This window comes from Notamacropus eugenii, chromosome 2 (genome assembly GCF_028372415.1).
Source record: "Notamacropus eugenii isolate mMacEug1 chromosome 2, mMacEug1.pri_v2, whole genome shotgun sequence".
NCBI lineage: Eukaryota > Metazoa > Chordata > Mammalia > Diprotodontia > Macropodidae > Notamacropus > Notamacropus eugenii.
The window spans coordinates 523,093,053-523,108,396 of record NC_092873.1 but is presented as its reverse complement, the minus strand read 5'-3'; the positions used below and the strand labels follow the sequence as shown (position 1 = coordinate 523,108,396).

General features: G+C 49.3%; 1 protein-coding gene across 4 annotated transcripts in view; it reads left to right on the top strand.

Annotated features, from left to right (window-relative positions):
* The window catches only part of DOCK7 (dedicator of cytokinesis 7), a 157,125-nt gene that overhangs the window by 128,088 nt on the left and 13,693 nt on the right, over window positions 1–15,344 (top strand). For 2 of the 4 annotated variants that reach the window (XM_072649710.1, XM_072649712.1), the window contains 9 exons: window positions 6,849–6,945; window positions 8,122–8,256; window positions 8,948–9,100; window positions 10,499–10,657; window positions 10,835–10,935; window positions 11,687–11,879; window positions 12,735–12,878; window positions 13,483–13,614; window positions 14,814–14,828. In XM_072649710.1, coding sequence (XP_072505811.1) covers window positions 6,849–6,945; window positions 8,122–8,256; window positions 8,948–9,100; window positions 10,499–10,657; window positions 10,835–10,935; window positions 11,687–11,879; window positions 12,735–12,878; window positions 13,483–13,614; window positions 14,814–14,828 — 1,129 coding nt within the window. The remainder of the gene's footprint in view (window positions 1–6,848; window positions 6,946–8,121; window positions 8,257–8,947; window positions 9,101–10,498; window positions 10,658–10,834; window positions 10,936–11,686; window positions 11,880–12,734; window positions 12,879–13,482; window positions 13,615–14,813; window positions 14,829–15,344) is intronic. The other 2 variants (XM_072649711.1, XM_072649709.1) reach the window with 1 other exon arrangement.

Below are 15,344 nucleotides of genomic sequence, written 5' to 3'. Positions count from 1 at the left end.
TGATTACTAAGTGTACTGTGAGCCTTGTTCTCCTCTGGGTGCCTTAAGTAGTCCAGTAGGAATACAAGACCCCTTAGTCCTCAAGGATGTTGAAATCTAGTCTGGGAGTAGAAGGCACACCCCTATGGAGACTGGGGCTACTGGAATGAGTTAAAGGGATCTAGTGCTGCACACTTTCAAAGAACGGGACTTGGGGGCAGTGGTGGCAGTGGGCAGAGATGGGCTCATGGGGATGTGGTGACTGAGCTGAATCCTGAGAAAGGGGGCTGGGTCTGAAAACAAAGAGAAGGGGGAAGACCCTTCCCCTAGGAGGGCAACAGTGGGAGCGAGTCCCTGTATGGAGTGCACCGAGACCCCAGTTGGTGGGTTCCCTGGGGAGGAGTAGTTAGTAGATAATGGAGGTTCAGATGGTGGAGGACCTTGAACGTCAGTGTAAGGGGTCTATATTTCTGTGGCCCGTGGGGAGCAGCCTCTTGGGGGTCACTGAAATATGTTTGGATTTTTAGGTGTCCCATCTTGATTGAACTTGGCACTTTGGCCTGAAAACCAAGCACCTGCTACCTGTCAACAGAGGTGTTCTGCTTAGAGAGGGATGACCTAGCAAGTGTAGAATGAAATCAGAAAGAATCCTAGTCTGAAAAAAATGAAAAAAAAATCAATATACTTTGTTGCCTAAATACTAGTTACATACAACTCCACAGTAACTTGAACAGTGCTAAGAAAAGTAGGTGCACATGCCTGTACCCAGGTCCCCTTCTGGTGCCCCATTATGGTGTGGAGGTGAATCCTGACTTTGGAGCCTCTGGTGGCAGAGAGAAAATTCTGCCAGGGTCTGTCCTTCCATCTTGGGAGCTTCCAGTAAATCAGATATCCCCACTGCCTGAGGACCGTCCTGGTACAGAGATGCTCGACCCCGGAGGCTGGCAAGGCTGTGATTGAAGGTCTGATTCTGAATTCTTTTACTGAGATTAAAAATATTATAAGAAAAGAATTAGAGGATCTAGGAGCAAGCGTGGGCAGCCAGAATGGAGCTGGAGGAGAAGGGACTAGATTGTCTTTGGGAAACAGCAGCTCTTTTGATGGTCCCAAGCTCCTCCCCAACAGAAGGTCTGTCTCTACTGTCATCACTCTTCAGTGGATACTGTTTGCTGCCTGACAACTCCAGGACAAATGCCAGGAGCAGAATAGAGGTCTGTGCACAACGTTTGTGGATCTGACCAAGGCCTTTGACACTGTTAGTTGTGAGGGCTTATCATGTCAAATTTTGTCAAATTATGTCAAAATTTGGTTGCCCGTAGAAGTTCATCAATATTGTACATCAGTTTCACGATGGCATGTTTGCCCAGGTTCTGGATAATGGACAAAGTTCTCTTGCCTTCCCAGTCACCAATGGAGTGAAACAGAGCTGTGTGTTTGCTCCCATGTTTTTTAAGCATGACGTTTTCAGCCATGTTGACAAATGCTTTCAATGAGAATGAACATGGCATCAAGGTCAACAACCATACTGATGGCAAGTTCTTCAATTTGAAAAAGCTACAAGCCAAGACCAAAGTGGAGGGAGTGTTGGGGCACGGTTTTCTGTTTGCAGATGATTGTGCACTCAGTGCAGCCTCTGAAGCTGAGATGCAGCAAAGTATGGATCAATTCTCTGCTTCCTGTGCTAATTTTGACCTAATAATTAACACCAAGAAAACACAGGTGCTCCATCAGCCACCACCACACCATCCATACATGGAACCATTGGTTACAACAAATGGAGAAGTTTTGAATGCTATGGATAAATTCACTTACCTTGGTAGTATACTTTCCAGGGATGAACACATTGACAATGAGGTTAATGCACATATTGCCAGAGCTAGCTCAGTGTTTGGGAGGCTCCGAAGAAAAGTTTGGGAGAGAAGAGGTATTAGACTGACTACCAAACTGAAGGTCTACAGATACGTTGTGCTGACTTCATTGTTATATGCTTGTGAAACATGGACAGTCTACCAGCACCATGCCAGGAAACTGAATCGCTTCCACTTGAACTGTCTTAGAAAAATTCTAAGGATCACCTGGCAGGATAAGGTACCAGATGCTGAAGTCCTTGCTTGAGCTGAACTGCCAAGTATTCAAACTATGCTCCAGAGAGCGCAAGTCTGATGGACTGGCCATGTTGTTTGAATGCATAATGTACACTTGCCAAAAAGACTATTTTCTCGGTGCCATCCTTAAACTCAGTCACCTCTAGGTTGTATTATGTGATCTCTGAGTGGCCTTCCTGTCTCTCATTTGAGCACTGTAATCTCCTGGTGCAGCCTGTCATGGACAAAAGGGCATGACGTTTGTAGTCAGAATAATAATAATAGTGAAAATAATAAGGAAGAGGAGAAAATAATGGAGAAAATACTGCTTTAAAGTCTCCTATGCTGTCTTGAAAGTATATCCTTTGCCCTAATCACAAATCCTCATTAAGGTGCACTCCGGGGAAGTCCTGAGTCACTTCAATCCCACCTAAGTCAGTCTTTCCAGAACACAGATCGGCTATTGCCCGATCGCTAGTGAAGCACGAGGGGCCGCCACAGGCCTGCATGGAAGCAGGTAGAGAGTGGAGGGTGCCAGCTCAGGGCCCTTGGCATTTGTTCCTGGGGAGACTGTCATGCCCTCTCCTAAGCTGTGGTCTCAAGCATCCTTTAAAAATGCTCTCTGAACCTTAATGGTTTGGTGTTTTTTGTTTGTTTTACAAAAGCCAGGCCACCCCTTCGCCCCTTCTCATCTTAGTGTCCAAGCTTCAGGCTGTGGTGCTCTTCCTACAAGGCTGTGACTGCTTCTGTATTCACATCCAGCTGTTTGCTTCTCCTCTGTCTGTCAGTCCCCTCTGCCTTCTTTACTGGGCACCTTGGTAGCGCTCCCTTTTCCTCCTCATTGCAGGCACTACTGTTGGGATCTGGAGAAGCTTGAATCTCTCATGGATCCTACTTATCCTTTGCCTTAACCCATTGAGAGCTGTGCGCATCAGCTGAGGCTTGTCTTTCCTCTCCTTACCTGTCATGGATTCCATGATGGAGAGTCCTATTCCCAAATTCCCCTCCTTTCCAGTTAAGCAACCAATGTCCTTATGGTCAAAACCAAGCCCAAAATAGTGACCCCCCAGTCACTTCCTTGAACTTTTGAAAAAAGATTTTTTTAATTGAATTATTTTATTTGTTTTAGTGTTCAACAATCACTTCCATATATCTTAGATTTTTTTCCACTCCCGCCCTCTCATTCCCCAATTTCTCCTCACTCCCTCCCTGAGATGGCATACAATCTTATATATAGGTTCTACACACATATTCCTATTAAATGCATGTTGCATAGAAGAATTAAAATGAATGGGAGAAGCCATAAAACAAAACAAAACATAACACAAAGGAAAATCATCTGTTTCTATCTGCAGTCCAATTCCATAGTTCTTTCTCTGGATGTGGAAAGCGTTTTGCCTCAAGAGTCCATTGGAAATTTTTTAAGTCCATTCATTTTAATGAAGTACTAAGTCTACCAGAAAAATTCCTCGCTCACTGTGGTTGTTGCTGTGTACAAAGTTCTCCTGGTTCTGCTCCTTTCACTCAGCATCAGTTCATAAAAGTCTTTCCAGGCTTCTCTGAAGTCTTCCAGCTCATCATTTCTTATAGCACAATAGTATTCCATTACATTCATATACCACAACTTGTTCAACCATTCCCCAGTTGATGGGCATCCCCTCGATTTCCAGTTTTCGGCCACCACAAAGAGTGCTGCTATAAATATTTTTGTACCTTTGGGACCCTTTTCCATTTCTATGATCTCTTTGGGATACAGTCCCAAAAGCGATATTGCTGGGTCAAAGGGTATGCACAATTTTGTAGCCCTTTGGGCATAGTTCCAAATTGCTCTCTAGAATGACTGGATCAGCTCACAGCTCCACCAACAATGAATTAGTGTTCCAACTCTACCACATCTTCTTCAACATTTATTGTCTTCCTGTTCTGTCATGTTTGCCAATCTGATAGGTGCGATGTGGTACCTCAGAGTTGCTTTGATTTGCATCTCTCTAATCAATAGTGATTAGAACATTTTTTCATATGGTCATAGATAGCTTTAATTTCTTTCTCTGAAAATTCCCTGTTCATACCCTTTGACCACTTATCAATTGGGGTATGACTTGTATTCTTGTACATTTGACTCAGTTCTCTATATATTTTAGAAATGAGGCCTTTATCACAGACACTTGTTGCAAAAATTCTTTCCCAGTTTTCTGGGAAACTTCCTTCCTAATCTTGGTTGCATTGGGTTTGTTTGTGCAAAAACTTTTCAATTTAAAAAATTAAAATTAAATTGATTAGCTGTTCCTCTTTGGAAAGAAAGATAGAGGAGACAGAGGGGAGAGAAGGAACATGCTCTGGAAGATTTCCCAATCATTATCCTATTAGCACGATATCATCTTCTATGTCAGTTTGTGATCGATTTTCCAAGCTCCTCGTGTGATTCTTCCTCACTCCTTCGCAAGATGCTGAGGAGTCTCAGTGGCCACAGCCAGATTACACTTGGCCCCTTGCACTTTGGCATCTAGTTCTCTCTGCTTTTGGTGGACTTTGTGCATTTTGTGTCTAGTTCACTTCTTGGATTCTCCCATGGATTCCTTGCCTGCCTTCTCTGCTGTACCTTTCTGTTTCTATGTCCTTGTTTGCCATATTCACCTCACTATCATGCTTGGTCCATGGGGCAATTTTCCTTGACTAGATCTTTGGGGGCAGTTTTCTTCCCTGTTACATTTTCTATACATTCATGTTTTCACCAATTCAATTCAATAGAATTTTATCAAGCCTTGTTAGATTTTTTACAAGTCAAGCAACTGAAGTGAGGAGAGGTTAAGTGATGTACCCCAGATCTCATCAAATAGGAGAAGAGGAAGTGGGTCATTATCATGAGAAGACATGTCTTGTGGTTGCTTGAGGCAACAAGAGGGTCCTGGTAGTTCACAGTTTGAGGACTGAGTTCAAGAAGGACATTGTAGGTGGAGTACTAAAGGGAATGATGGAGGGAGTAAGAGCCCTTAAAAGCAGGCCAAGAGCAGGGTGTGGAGCATCGCAAGGGGAGGAGCGATATCTGGTGTTCTGGAAATAAAGAGAACAGGAAAAATGATGTAATAACAAAAGGCAGAGGTAAAGAGAATTGTAGCTTCCTTGGTCGCCAAGATCATCATGATTTGGGACTTAGTGGGAGTGGGAGATGCAGAAAGGCATCAAAAAGGCACAGAGCGGCTTAGAAACGCATGAAGCAAGTGGTACAAAGAGATCCTGGGTCTCAGAGAACACCATCAAGGACCCAGATGAAACTGGGCTTAGTGAATGTGGGCCAGCCAGAGCTACATCTGTGGAGTGAACAGGGATTAGAGATTGAAAGTCTCCACGTTGAAGAATGTGCGCTGGCAGTAACATTGATAAATAACAGACAGCAACATCTCAGGTCCCCCATTTTGAGATAGATATTTTCTAGGCTCTCTTAGGACCCGGCAGACAGGTTCACTTGGTGGAGCAGAGCTAAATTTACTGCTGCCTTAAGGCTAGGAAGGGAAGGGACCCTATATATAGCTAATCAGTACAATTCTTTATTCTGTCCATGGCCAAGTCTATAAAGAGTCGAACCAGACAATAATGCCACGAGCTCGGAATCATGTGGAGTGGGTTGTCGTCTGTGGTGGGGTAGATGCCCACATGGGCACAGATGCTTCAGATTGTTAAGTGTCAGAATCTCCTTAAAGATGTAAAGTGAGTTACTACTCTATTAATGCAGGTTGGGGGTGACCTAAAAAATACTTTTATAGGCTAATTAATGCAGACTGAGTTCTCTGCCAGTCTGCCCTGTTACAAAACAATGAGAGTCAGAGGCGGCTTTAATGAGTCTCTGTGGCCAAGGTCTGAAGATACAACACAGACTTAATCAGGGAGTGAAGGAGGGTGTGAAAGCTACTTGCCATAACTTCACTCCTTGAAGCCTGAGTGCATTTCCTCCTCCACTCTCTGTCCTGATCCCTCCCTCGATGGACTTCTCCTCCTGCCATGCTTTGTAGAAGCTGCCACACTTTGGTGTCCTTGCTTTCTTTCTGCATTAACTTTGCTGGGTTTGGAGGAAAGGCAGAAAAATGCCTTACTTGTCTTTTCTTGAGTCTCTGCTCTAGAAGGTTTAAACATTGCTTGATGGGTAGCATACTTACCTGTTTTAACTCTAATATTCCGTTAACTTTCCTTTGCTGAGTAAGTGGGAAAATAATAGTGATGATGCGGTGCATGGGAATTCGTAGACGTCTAGGTGGGAGAGTTTTAGGAATTAGCCATCATAATGTCAGCGTCCTTTCCTCTTGTATCTGTGCATCTGTCCTATGTACAATTGTTAGCCTTTGTTAGCGGGACACAAATATTTACCCATAGTTATACTTAGTATTTTTATAGTAACAAAAATCATTTGTGAGAATGAAGATGAAAAGTTATTTCCTTGCATTAAGTTGCATTAAGTGATTAGATGTGCCCAATTTTCTGGGGAAACAAATTTATCTTTGGAGAAAATAAATGCTTTTATCCCAAAGAAATTTCTTGAACATCCTTGGAATGGTAATAAGCCAGTGAGCAGGCAAGCCCCTTGGGAATGCGCTGCACATTTGAGCCCCAAGAAAGGACTGTGAAGGCGCTTCTCCCGTGTGCGGCCGTGTGAAGCCGGGGAAGGCGGAGGCCTAGCCTTGTGTCTTGGTCTTGGCTCAAGTCCTCCTCTTTTCCTGTAGAATATATTTTACATTTTTGAGAGATTTGCTGAAATGTACTTGTAGCTGATTTTCATTGACTTCGTTTCATTAGGTCAAGGGCAGAGATTGAGCATGAAGCCCTTATTGATGGAAACCTTGCAACGGAAGCGAACCTCATCATCCTGGATACGTTAGAGATCATCGTGCAGGTGAGTGTCACACAGAGGTCTCAGAACTGGCAGAGTGCAGAAGGATGCCGCCCTGTTTCATGGAATCCAGAGGTGGACACGACTTCTTGCTGAGGAGCAGCTGCACCGTGGCCTCGGAGGAAGAGAAACTTACTCTTCTCTAAAGTGACTGATTCTAAGGCAAAATCTGCTGGCTTTTGTCCTCCCTAGCCTCTGCTGCTCTGTCATATGACAACCAAAATCTGAAACCCTTGTACTTCTCAGTCCTCAGAGCTGCCAGAGTATGTGCCCAGCAAACACCGTGTGGTAGAAGTGAATATTTCTACATAGAAACCCACACAAGTGTGTGTAGTGAATGTCCGAGTGACATTTCTAAGGTGATAGAAGAAAGTCTCCAAAAGTCCCCGTTAGAAGAATGAGTAGGAGCGCCTGCGTAGAAACTCCCCAAATCTTCTTCCCAAGACTGGCCTCCCCCTCAACCCCCTTTTTGGTAGACAGCACTGCTGTGTGATCACCTGCACAACATGTCTGACAGGGCTCCAAAGGAGAGGGAACCCAGTGCTCTATGGCATCCACTCCATCCTGGCTGGTTTCAATCACTCAATTCTTCTCCACATCCAACCCACATTTGCCTTTTTGCAGCTTGTCCCTATTGCTTCTGGCCCTCCCCTCTGGGGCCATGCAGAGTAGCATGTTGAAACAGGAAGACCAACCCATTGAGTCTCATGTGGCCGTTCCCATTCTGGTGCTTGTCTGCAGACCCTCTCTGTTGTCTTCATGACCTTCCTAGAATTGGCCCAGGGCTGCTCCAGCTGTGATCTGAACCGGGCACAGGGCTGTGGAGTTTTCACTCACCTTGTTCTGGCCAGTGATCTCCCCTACTTGGACTTCTGATGTTCCTTGGCACTGGTCTTCTGTCTGTGCCCCCTTTCCTGCTTATCTGTGAGGGGAAACCCCAGAGGAAAAGGTCTGTGCATGTCTTCATACACAGGCGCCTTCCCTGCCATGAACAGTGGGGCATGCCAGGGAACAGGTTGGGCATGGTTTTAGCCTCAGCCTCAGGGCTTGGTTTTCTTGCCCAGAAGGGAAAGCTCCTTTAAGGGTGTGGAGGGCCCCAGTAAGAGGCAGTATCCCACCAAGGGCATATCTCTGGGGTCGCTGACGTCTCTCCACCGTGGTTTTGTTTGTGTATTTCAGACGGTCTCCCTGGCAGAATCCAAAGAAAGCATCCTGGGTGGCGTGCTCAAGGTGCTCCTGCACAGCATGGCCTGCCACCAGAGCGCCCTCTACCTGCAGCACTGCTTTGCCACGCAGCGAGCCCTGGTCTCCAAGGTGGGTAGCCTACAACCATTTTCAGAGAATTGTTTCTCGGGGCGGCTCATTGTCTTCACTCCCTCCAAGGCTTCAGGATTTTGTGTGTGAACCTGCACATCACCTAGCCAGTGTTCTGTACGTGCCAGAGGGATGAAGGGATTCCTTTCACAGGGGAATGATGGGATTCTGGTAGCAGAGAAGAAACTCAGACCAGACCCAAGTAAAAAGTTTTAAGGGTAGAAGAGATTGAAATTAATGGCTAGATTTACCTTGGGGTTTCTTGAGTTTTATTCTCCCATTATACCCATTCCCCTTTAGCACACCAGCTCTTAAAGTGGGGTCTATGGCTAGGGTACTAAGCAGCCTATGGATGGACTTGAGAGGCCCATGAACTTGGATGGGTCAAAAAATTACGTCTTTATTATATCACTGAACTGTAACTGAAATTTTGGCTTTTCCTGTGATTATGAGTATTTTGTAAAAACCATTCTTCTGATAAGGGATCCCTCATTGCTACCACCCTGCCAGATGGGCACATGAACCCCCGAAGGTCTGGAGCCCAGCATGGGAGACTTTCTCAGGTTCTGAGGGCACAGGACATCTGGGAGCATCATCAATGGAAGCTGTGCACTGGCGTGTTTCCTCCTCTTCCTGTGAAGCTGGAGCCAGGAGTGTACCCCTCTCCAATCACAGTCTCATTTCCTTACAGTTCCCTGAGCTGCTCTTTGAAGAGGAGACAGAGCAGTGTGCGGACCTCTGCCTGCGCCTCCTGCGCCACTGCAGCAGCAGCGTCAGCTCCATCCGCTCCCATGCCAGCGCCTCCCTTTACCTCCTGATGAGGCAGAACTTCGAGATTGGCAACGTAAGCCCTGCTGGTAGAGGGGCAGACCCCCTCCCTGCCCCAGAGTGCCAGCTGCCCACCTCCCACTCAGCTGGCGGCTGTGGCTGAGCTGTGCTGGAGGCAGGCACCTCCAAGCACTGATTTAAGTGGCATTGGAACCCCTCTTCCATGTCAGTTCCCAAAGGAGGCAGTATGGCCTGGTGGGCTGAGTGCTTGAGATCAGAAAGACCTGAGTTTGAGTCTTAGTGCATTTCCTTAGTAGCTGCAGATGGGTCTCTTTGCCTCGGTCACTGCCAGTACATAGACATTAGCCGTCCTTATCATGAGGGTCATTCCTCCTTGTCTTTTGTTGAATGAGAAACTTGCTCATGCTCCATGAAATCATGGGGCGGTCTTTCCTTTTCACGGTCTCGGCCTGAGAACCGCTTGATGGCACGTCGTTTGGGTGCCTGGGACGGATGTACTCGGTGTTGGTGGTAGCCAACACCTTTGCACCACCCCAGGCTCCTAGGATGTTTTGGGGCGAGAAGGAAACGGTGATCAAGAAAGGGAGAATCTCCAACTGGAGCAGCCTTGCCTTGACTCACTGTCCAGGGGAAGCCCCTTGCCCTCAGCCATCTGCCTGTGCACTGGATCCCCCTCCTGGGAGCTTCTGAAGACTTCCTTGTAGTGCTTTAGAATGCCTGGTGTCCTAAAATGAGTGAGGGGCCCAAAGGAAGAAGGCAGGGTGGGCAGTGGAAAGAGCCTTGGCTCCGTGTGCACAGACCCCAGGTTCATACCCTGCCTCTGCCACTTACTGCTTGGGTGACCCTGGGCAGTCCCACAGCCTGCCTGGGCCTCAGTTTCCATACTGGTAAAATGGAGGAGTTGGGTCAGGTGTTCAGCTGATTAGCCGTGTCCAGAGTTTTCTTGTCAGAGATATTGAGTGGTTTGCCATTTCCTTCTCCAGCCCATTTTACAGATGAGGAAACTGAGACAAACAGGGTGAAGTGACTTGCCCAGGGTCACATAGCTGGGAAGTGTCTGTGGCCAAATTTGAACTGTAGACCCGGCATTCTGTGCACTCTGTGCACACTGTGCTCTGTGCATCCCGGCTGCCCCTGCTTGCAGTAGCTTTAGAGGCATGACTCTGTGGCCTCTAATTCTAATACAGTGAAAAGTCACTAAAACCTGGCCATGCCAAAAGGAAGAGGAGCTGTTGGCAGCAGTTCCACTGGGATGAGGAGGCAGACAAGTGGGGGTGGGGTCAGCCATCCCTTGGCGAGTGTCCAGTGAACGTCTGATGAGGGTGCGCACAGGCTGGTGCTACCCCGCCATGGTGAGCGTGAGCTGTGCTCCCATGGGGTGGGCATGTGTGTTGAGTAGGAGTGTGCCCGTCCCACAGCAGCATGCTCTCTGCCCACCCTTGTCTCGCTGCAGAATTTTGCCCGCGTCAAGATGCAGGTGACCATGTCTCTGTCGTCACTGGTGGGCACATCGCAGAGCTTTAATGAGGAGTTCCTGCGGCGCTCCTTGAAGACCATCCTGACCTACGCTGAGGAGGACCTAGAACTGCGTGAGACCACGTTCCCAGACCAGGTCAGTGGCTGACCCAGCCCGGCCCTGCCTCTGGGCCTCTCCACATAAATTTGGGCAGCATCTAGACCCTCTTGGGACATAGCACTGGGGTGGTCCCAGGGACAGGGGCATAGGGCACCTGTGGCCAACCTCTGCCACCATGGAGGAGGCCTCCCTGATGTGGTCTCTGGGCTTCAGGTGCAGGATCTTGTCTTCAACCTACACATGATCCTCTCGGACACAGTGAAGATGAAGGAACACCAAGAGGACCCCGAGATGCTCATTGATCTCATGTACAGGTAGGGCAGAGTGGGGGGCAGTGCTGAGCCCCAGCACCAGCCCCCTCAGGGCTCCCTTTTCTCCCACCGCCACAGCTCACGCTCATCTCCTCCCACCAGTGTCTTGTGGGCGGGTAGCCCAGACCCCGCCATCCCCACTCTGCAGATGACAGGCTTCTAGGACCCCAGAGGTCACCTCGTCCAGCCCCCTCATTTTACAAAGGATGGCATCCCCACCACCACCCCAGGGTGGGCCACTTGTCAGTGTAGTAACTGAGATTTGAACCCAGGGCCAGTGGGACTCAGTGTTGTTGGTGTTGGGTTTTTTGCCCAGACACTTGGGACCTGGTGGCATCCTCACGGGTGGCAGACAAATCCTTCACGGAGGTGACACCTTCTCTTTTTTTTCCTGTATTTTCCTCACGTCTCAGACTTCATCCTCACCTTAATGAAGTAGTCAGTCTGCAGTTGTTAAGCACCTATTGTGTGCTGGGGATATAGAAGGAGGAGTGGACAGCCTAATCAGGATGGGGAGAGACAACAGACAGACAGACAGCCCTGTTGAGACCAGCCCTGGGCAGTGGAGGGAAGAGGAGACAGGAAGCGAGAGGGGAGGTCGGTGGCCAGGGTGCTCCTGGCATGGGGATGGCCAAAGAGAATGGTGCAGCACTGACCTCTGGGGCCTGGACGGGTGCACTCCATGTCTCCTGAAGGTCTTCCCATGAAGCTCTGTGGCCTGGCGCTAGCTCAGTGGCATTTCTGTCCCAACTAGAATCGCCAAGGGCTACCAAACATCACCAGACCTGCGTCTGACCTGGCTGCAGAACATGGCTGGCAAGCACTCAGAGAGGAGCAACCATGCCGAAGCTGCCCAGTGCTTGGTCCACTCAGCTGCCCTGGTGGCTGAGTACCTGAGCATGCTGGAGGATCGGAAGTACCTGCCTGTGGGATGCGTGACTTTCCAGGTGGTCCCCGTGGGGTTTGGGGGCATCTGGGAGGGCGACGGGGTCTGTTCTGAGTGCATTGGTCAAAGAACTGGGTTCAGGTCCTACCTTTGACTTCCCTGGTCTGTGTAATGCTGGGCCAGGGACCTGCCCTCTTAGTGCTGGAGGTTACAGGGGACAGAAAAGGTGGCTGGCCTGCTCCGGCCATGGCAGTGCCTTGTCTCAGTGAGTGGCAGGGCAGTCACTCCCCCTCCACGGTGGATCCTGCCCAGGGCCTTGTAGTACAGGTGCTATTAACCCTGTTTTATGCAGAAGGAAATGGAGACGGAAACAAAGGCGAGAGCGTCGCCGTGATTCTAGATCGGTTCAGTGGAAGAGGCAGGATTTGAACCCCGTGCTCCATCTCCTCTCCCCTGCTGCCCTCTTCTCAGCCATAGGGTGTGAGAATCGGACGCCTGCATTTTGGTGGTGGATTTGGTCTTGGAACCAAGCCAAGACCCTCAGCCAGATGTTAGGTCAAAGGCCTGGCACTCCCTCTTTGTTTATAGGCAGCAAGGAGTGCAAGGGTTCGAGTGCCGGGCCGAGAGCTGGCGGAACCTGAGTTCAAATCTAGTCTCAGACACTTCCTTGCTGGATGATACTCAGCAAGTTACTGCCTCAGTGTCCTCATCTGTAAAATGGGGATCATAACAGCACCTGCCCCCAAGGGTGGTTGTGACTGTAGAGTTGTGAGCACAGGCCCTGGCTTCCTCCATTCCCCCATTGACATGACCTGGGGCAGCGCCTCAGTTTCCTCACCTGTCCAGTGAGGGGCCTTGGCCTAGATGACCTTCCAGTGCCACTGTTTACTCATTGGGCAGGGACTTGCCTCCACAGAACATCTCGTCCAACGTCCTGGAGGAGTCAGCTGTGTCGGACGACGTTGTGTCTCCCGATGAAGAGGGGATATGCTCGGGAAAGTACTTCACCGAGGCTGGGCTGGTGGGGCTGCTGGAGCAGGCAGCCGCCTCCTTCTCCATGGTAGGCGAGCATGGCCGCGGCCCCTTTCCTAAGTCATTGTTGGGTGGGCAGGTGGCTAAATCTCAGACAGTCCATGCAGAAATACCTCACACACATACATAGAGGCACCCACTCATACACATACACACACATGCTCACACTCACAGATATACACACATATACACATACACACATACACACATTCACACACATATATGCACACACATAGACACAAACACATTCACACATATATGCACACACAGACACACACATACACACACATACATACGCATATTCACGCACCCCCACACTCTTCAATGTGCACATTTATGAATCTGCCCTCCTGACATAATCGTGGGTTGAATGACAGCAGAAGGTCCTGTAGACGTCATCTCTGGGGGGATGACTCACTGTGTAGACTCTCAGGGAAATGTTTTCCATGAGGACATGGGTGGAAGCCCAGCACACGGGAATCCGACCACAGTGTCCCCATTGCTGTCTTTGGTGTGTGTGCGCTGCATTAGATTGTGCGCTGCATTAGATTGTGTGCATTGGGAGCTTGTCAGCCTTCTCTCAGAGCGAGCACGGAATGCCCCTGACCAACTTTGTTCTCATTCCTTCCCAGGCGGGCATGTATGAAGCAGTCAATGAGGTTTACAAAGTGCTCATTCCTATCCACGAAGCGAATCGGGATGCCAAGAAGCTGTCCATAATTCATGGTAAACTCCAAGAGGCGTTCAGCAAAATTGTGCATCAGGTAAGATCCCCATGTACAACACTCCATAAATGGAGAGGAACGTTGGAGTGCGGCAGTGGGGCTGTGCACCCCGTCAGACCAGGTCCTCTGCACTGACCGTTTTAATTAGGTTACAACTGGACAAGGTCAGAGTCATGGTCTGGGGCCAAAGTGGGGCCCATTTTCAAGTCAAGAATTCAGCTTGGGAGCCATGGGCAGCCCATGCATGGGAATGGGGCCTGTAGTGACGGGGCTGGGGGTGGGATCGGCCCTGCAGTTTTTTAGAATGATGACATGATGGAGTGCTCCTCCATTTTTAGTAGCTTGGGGTTTTAAATGCAAAGTCTGTGCTTTTCTCTGCAGCTTTTTGTATTTAGTTTAGTTTCTCACCAAGTGATATGAAAAGCTCCTCCAGGTTCTCTGTGGTTTAGACGAGTCCTGATGAGCTCTCATTTTTTCCCAGGGCTTCAGTATTCAGATGCTCCTTTGCTTGCTTTCTTCTGTGCAAGTACGTGATAGAAAACCCAGGGCGTCCCTACGGGCCGGGGCCTTGTCCCACAGCAGCTTCTTTCATTCTGGTGTCTGTTCTTGGGAATCACCCCATGAAGCCCCCCACAAGCACTCAGAGGGTCCCCATGAATAAGGCAGAGGCTGCCCCTAGAACTTGGCTGGAACCTCCCGGCCTCTCCTGCCCTCTGTTCCCTGGCTGCTTGTTACAGGCTCCCTCTTGGGAGAAGGGACTCGCTTCCTGGGCCCCTGCCCCTTAAGGGGCTAGCTCAGCCTCTGCTTGGGGGGCTGAGGAGCCCAGTCTAGAAGGCTGAGACAGGGCACTACAGCCCCTCATGGCGAAACACAGATCCACCCCAGATCAGGCCCTGGGTCCAAGCTGGCCTATGTGCAAATGATGCCCTCCCAATCTTGGTCACCAAAGCTGTGTTCCTAAGAAACTTTCATGGCTTTGTGTAAGACTTAGTTGAACAGAGTGATGATCTGAGTGCGGGGCAGCTAGCTGGAAACTTGACGCACTGCAGCAGCTGGCCAAGAGGGACTTGGCCCCTCAGCTCTCCCATCGATGGAGGAGGGGACAGGGTGAGCAGCAGTAACTGGGAGGAGGCCCCAGGGAGCACTTGGGGAGGAAGTCAGGGTCTCAGGGGACTGATTTGGCCCGGCCCCCGAACTGGCTTGTCTGTGACGTGCCTTTTCTGCTTTCTATCACACAGAGCACGGGCTGGGAGGTAGGTACCATCTTAGCGAGGTAAAGCCGCTCCTAGATTGATCCGATTCCTTGTGCCCATGCTTGGCCCACATGTGCTAGCTGTGGGCACTGTGTTGCTGTCTGCTCTTGACCACATTCATTAACCAAAGATGTTGTTCGGAGCACTGTCCATTGTAGACACTGACCTGAGGGCAGTTGTGGCCGTGCATGGAGAACGAGATGTGTCACTAATGAGAATCCCTGGTGAATGAGCCCCGTGCCATCCCCCTCATCTGTTTGCATCTTTTAAATGTTTCCTGTCACCTGGCACAGAATATCCTCTTTGGTTAAGGCCATGTGGTGCTCCTCCTACCCCAGAGGTCGATTTATGGATGTTGTTCAGAGGCCCAAGCCTGAAAGCAGCCACGCTGAGCCTGGTCCTAGGGGAGAGTGGGAGATGTAGACAGCCCCTCACTCTCCCAGACTTCTGGATGCCTCTCAGCAATGGGACAGGGTCTAGGGAAATACCCTTGGGTGTTAACTGTAGTCACTATCG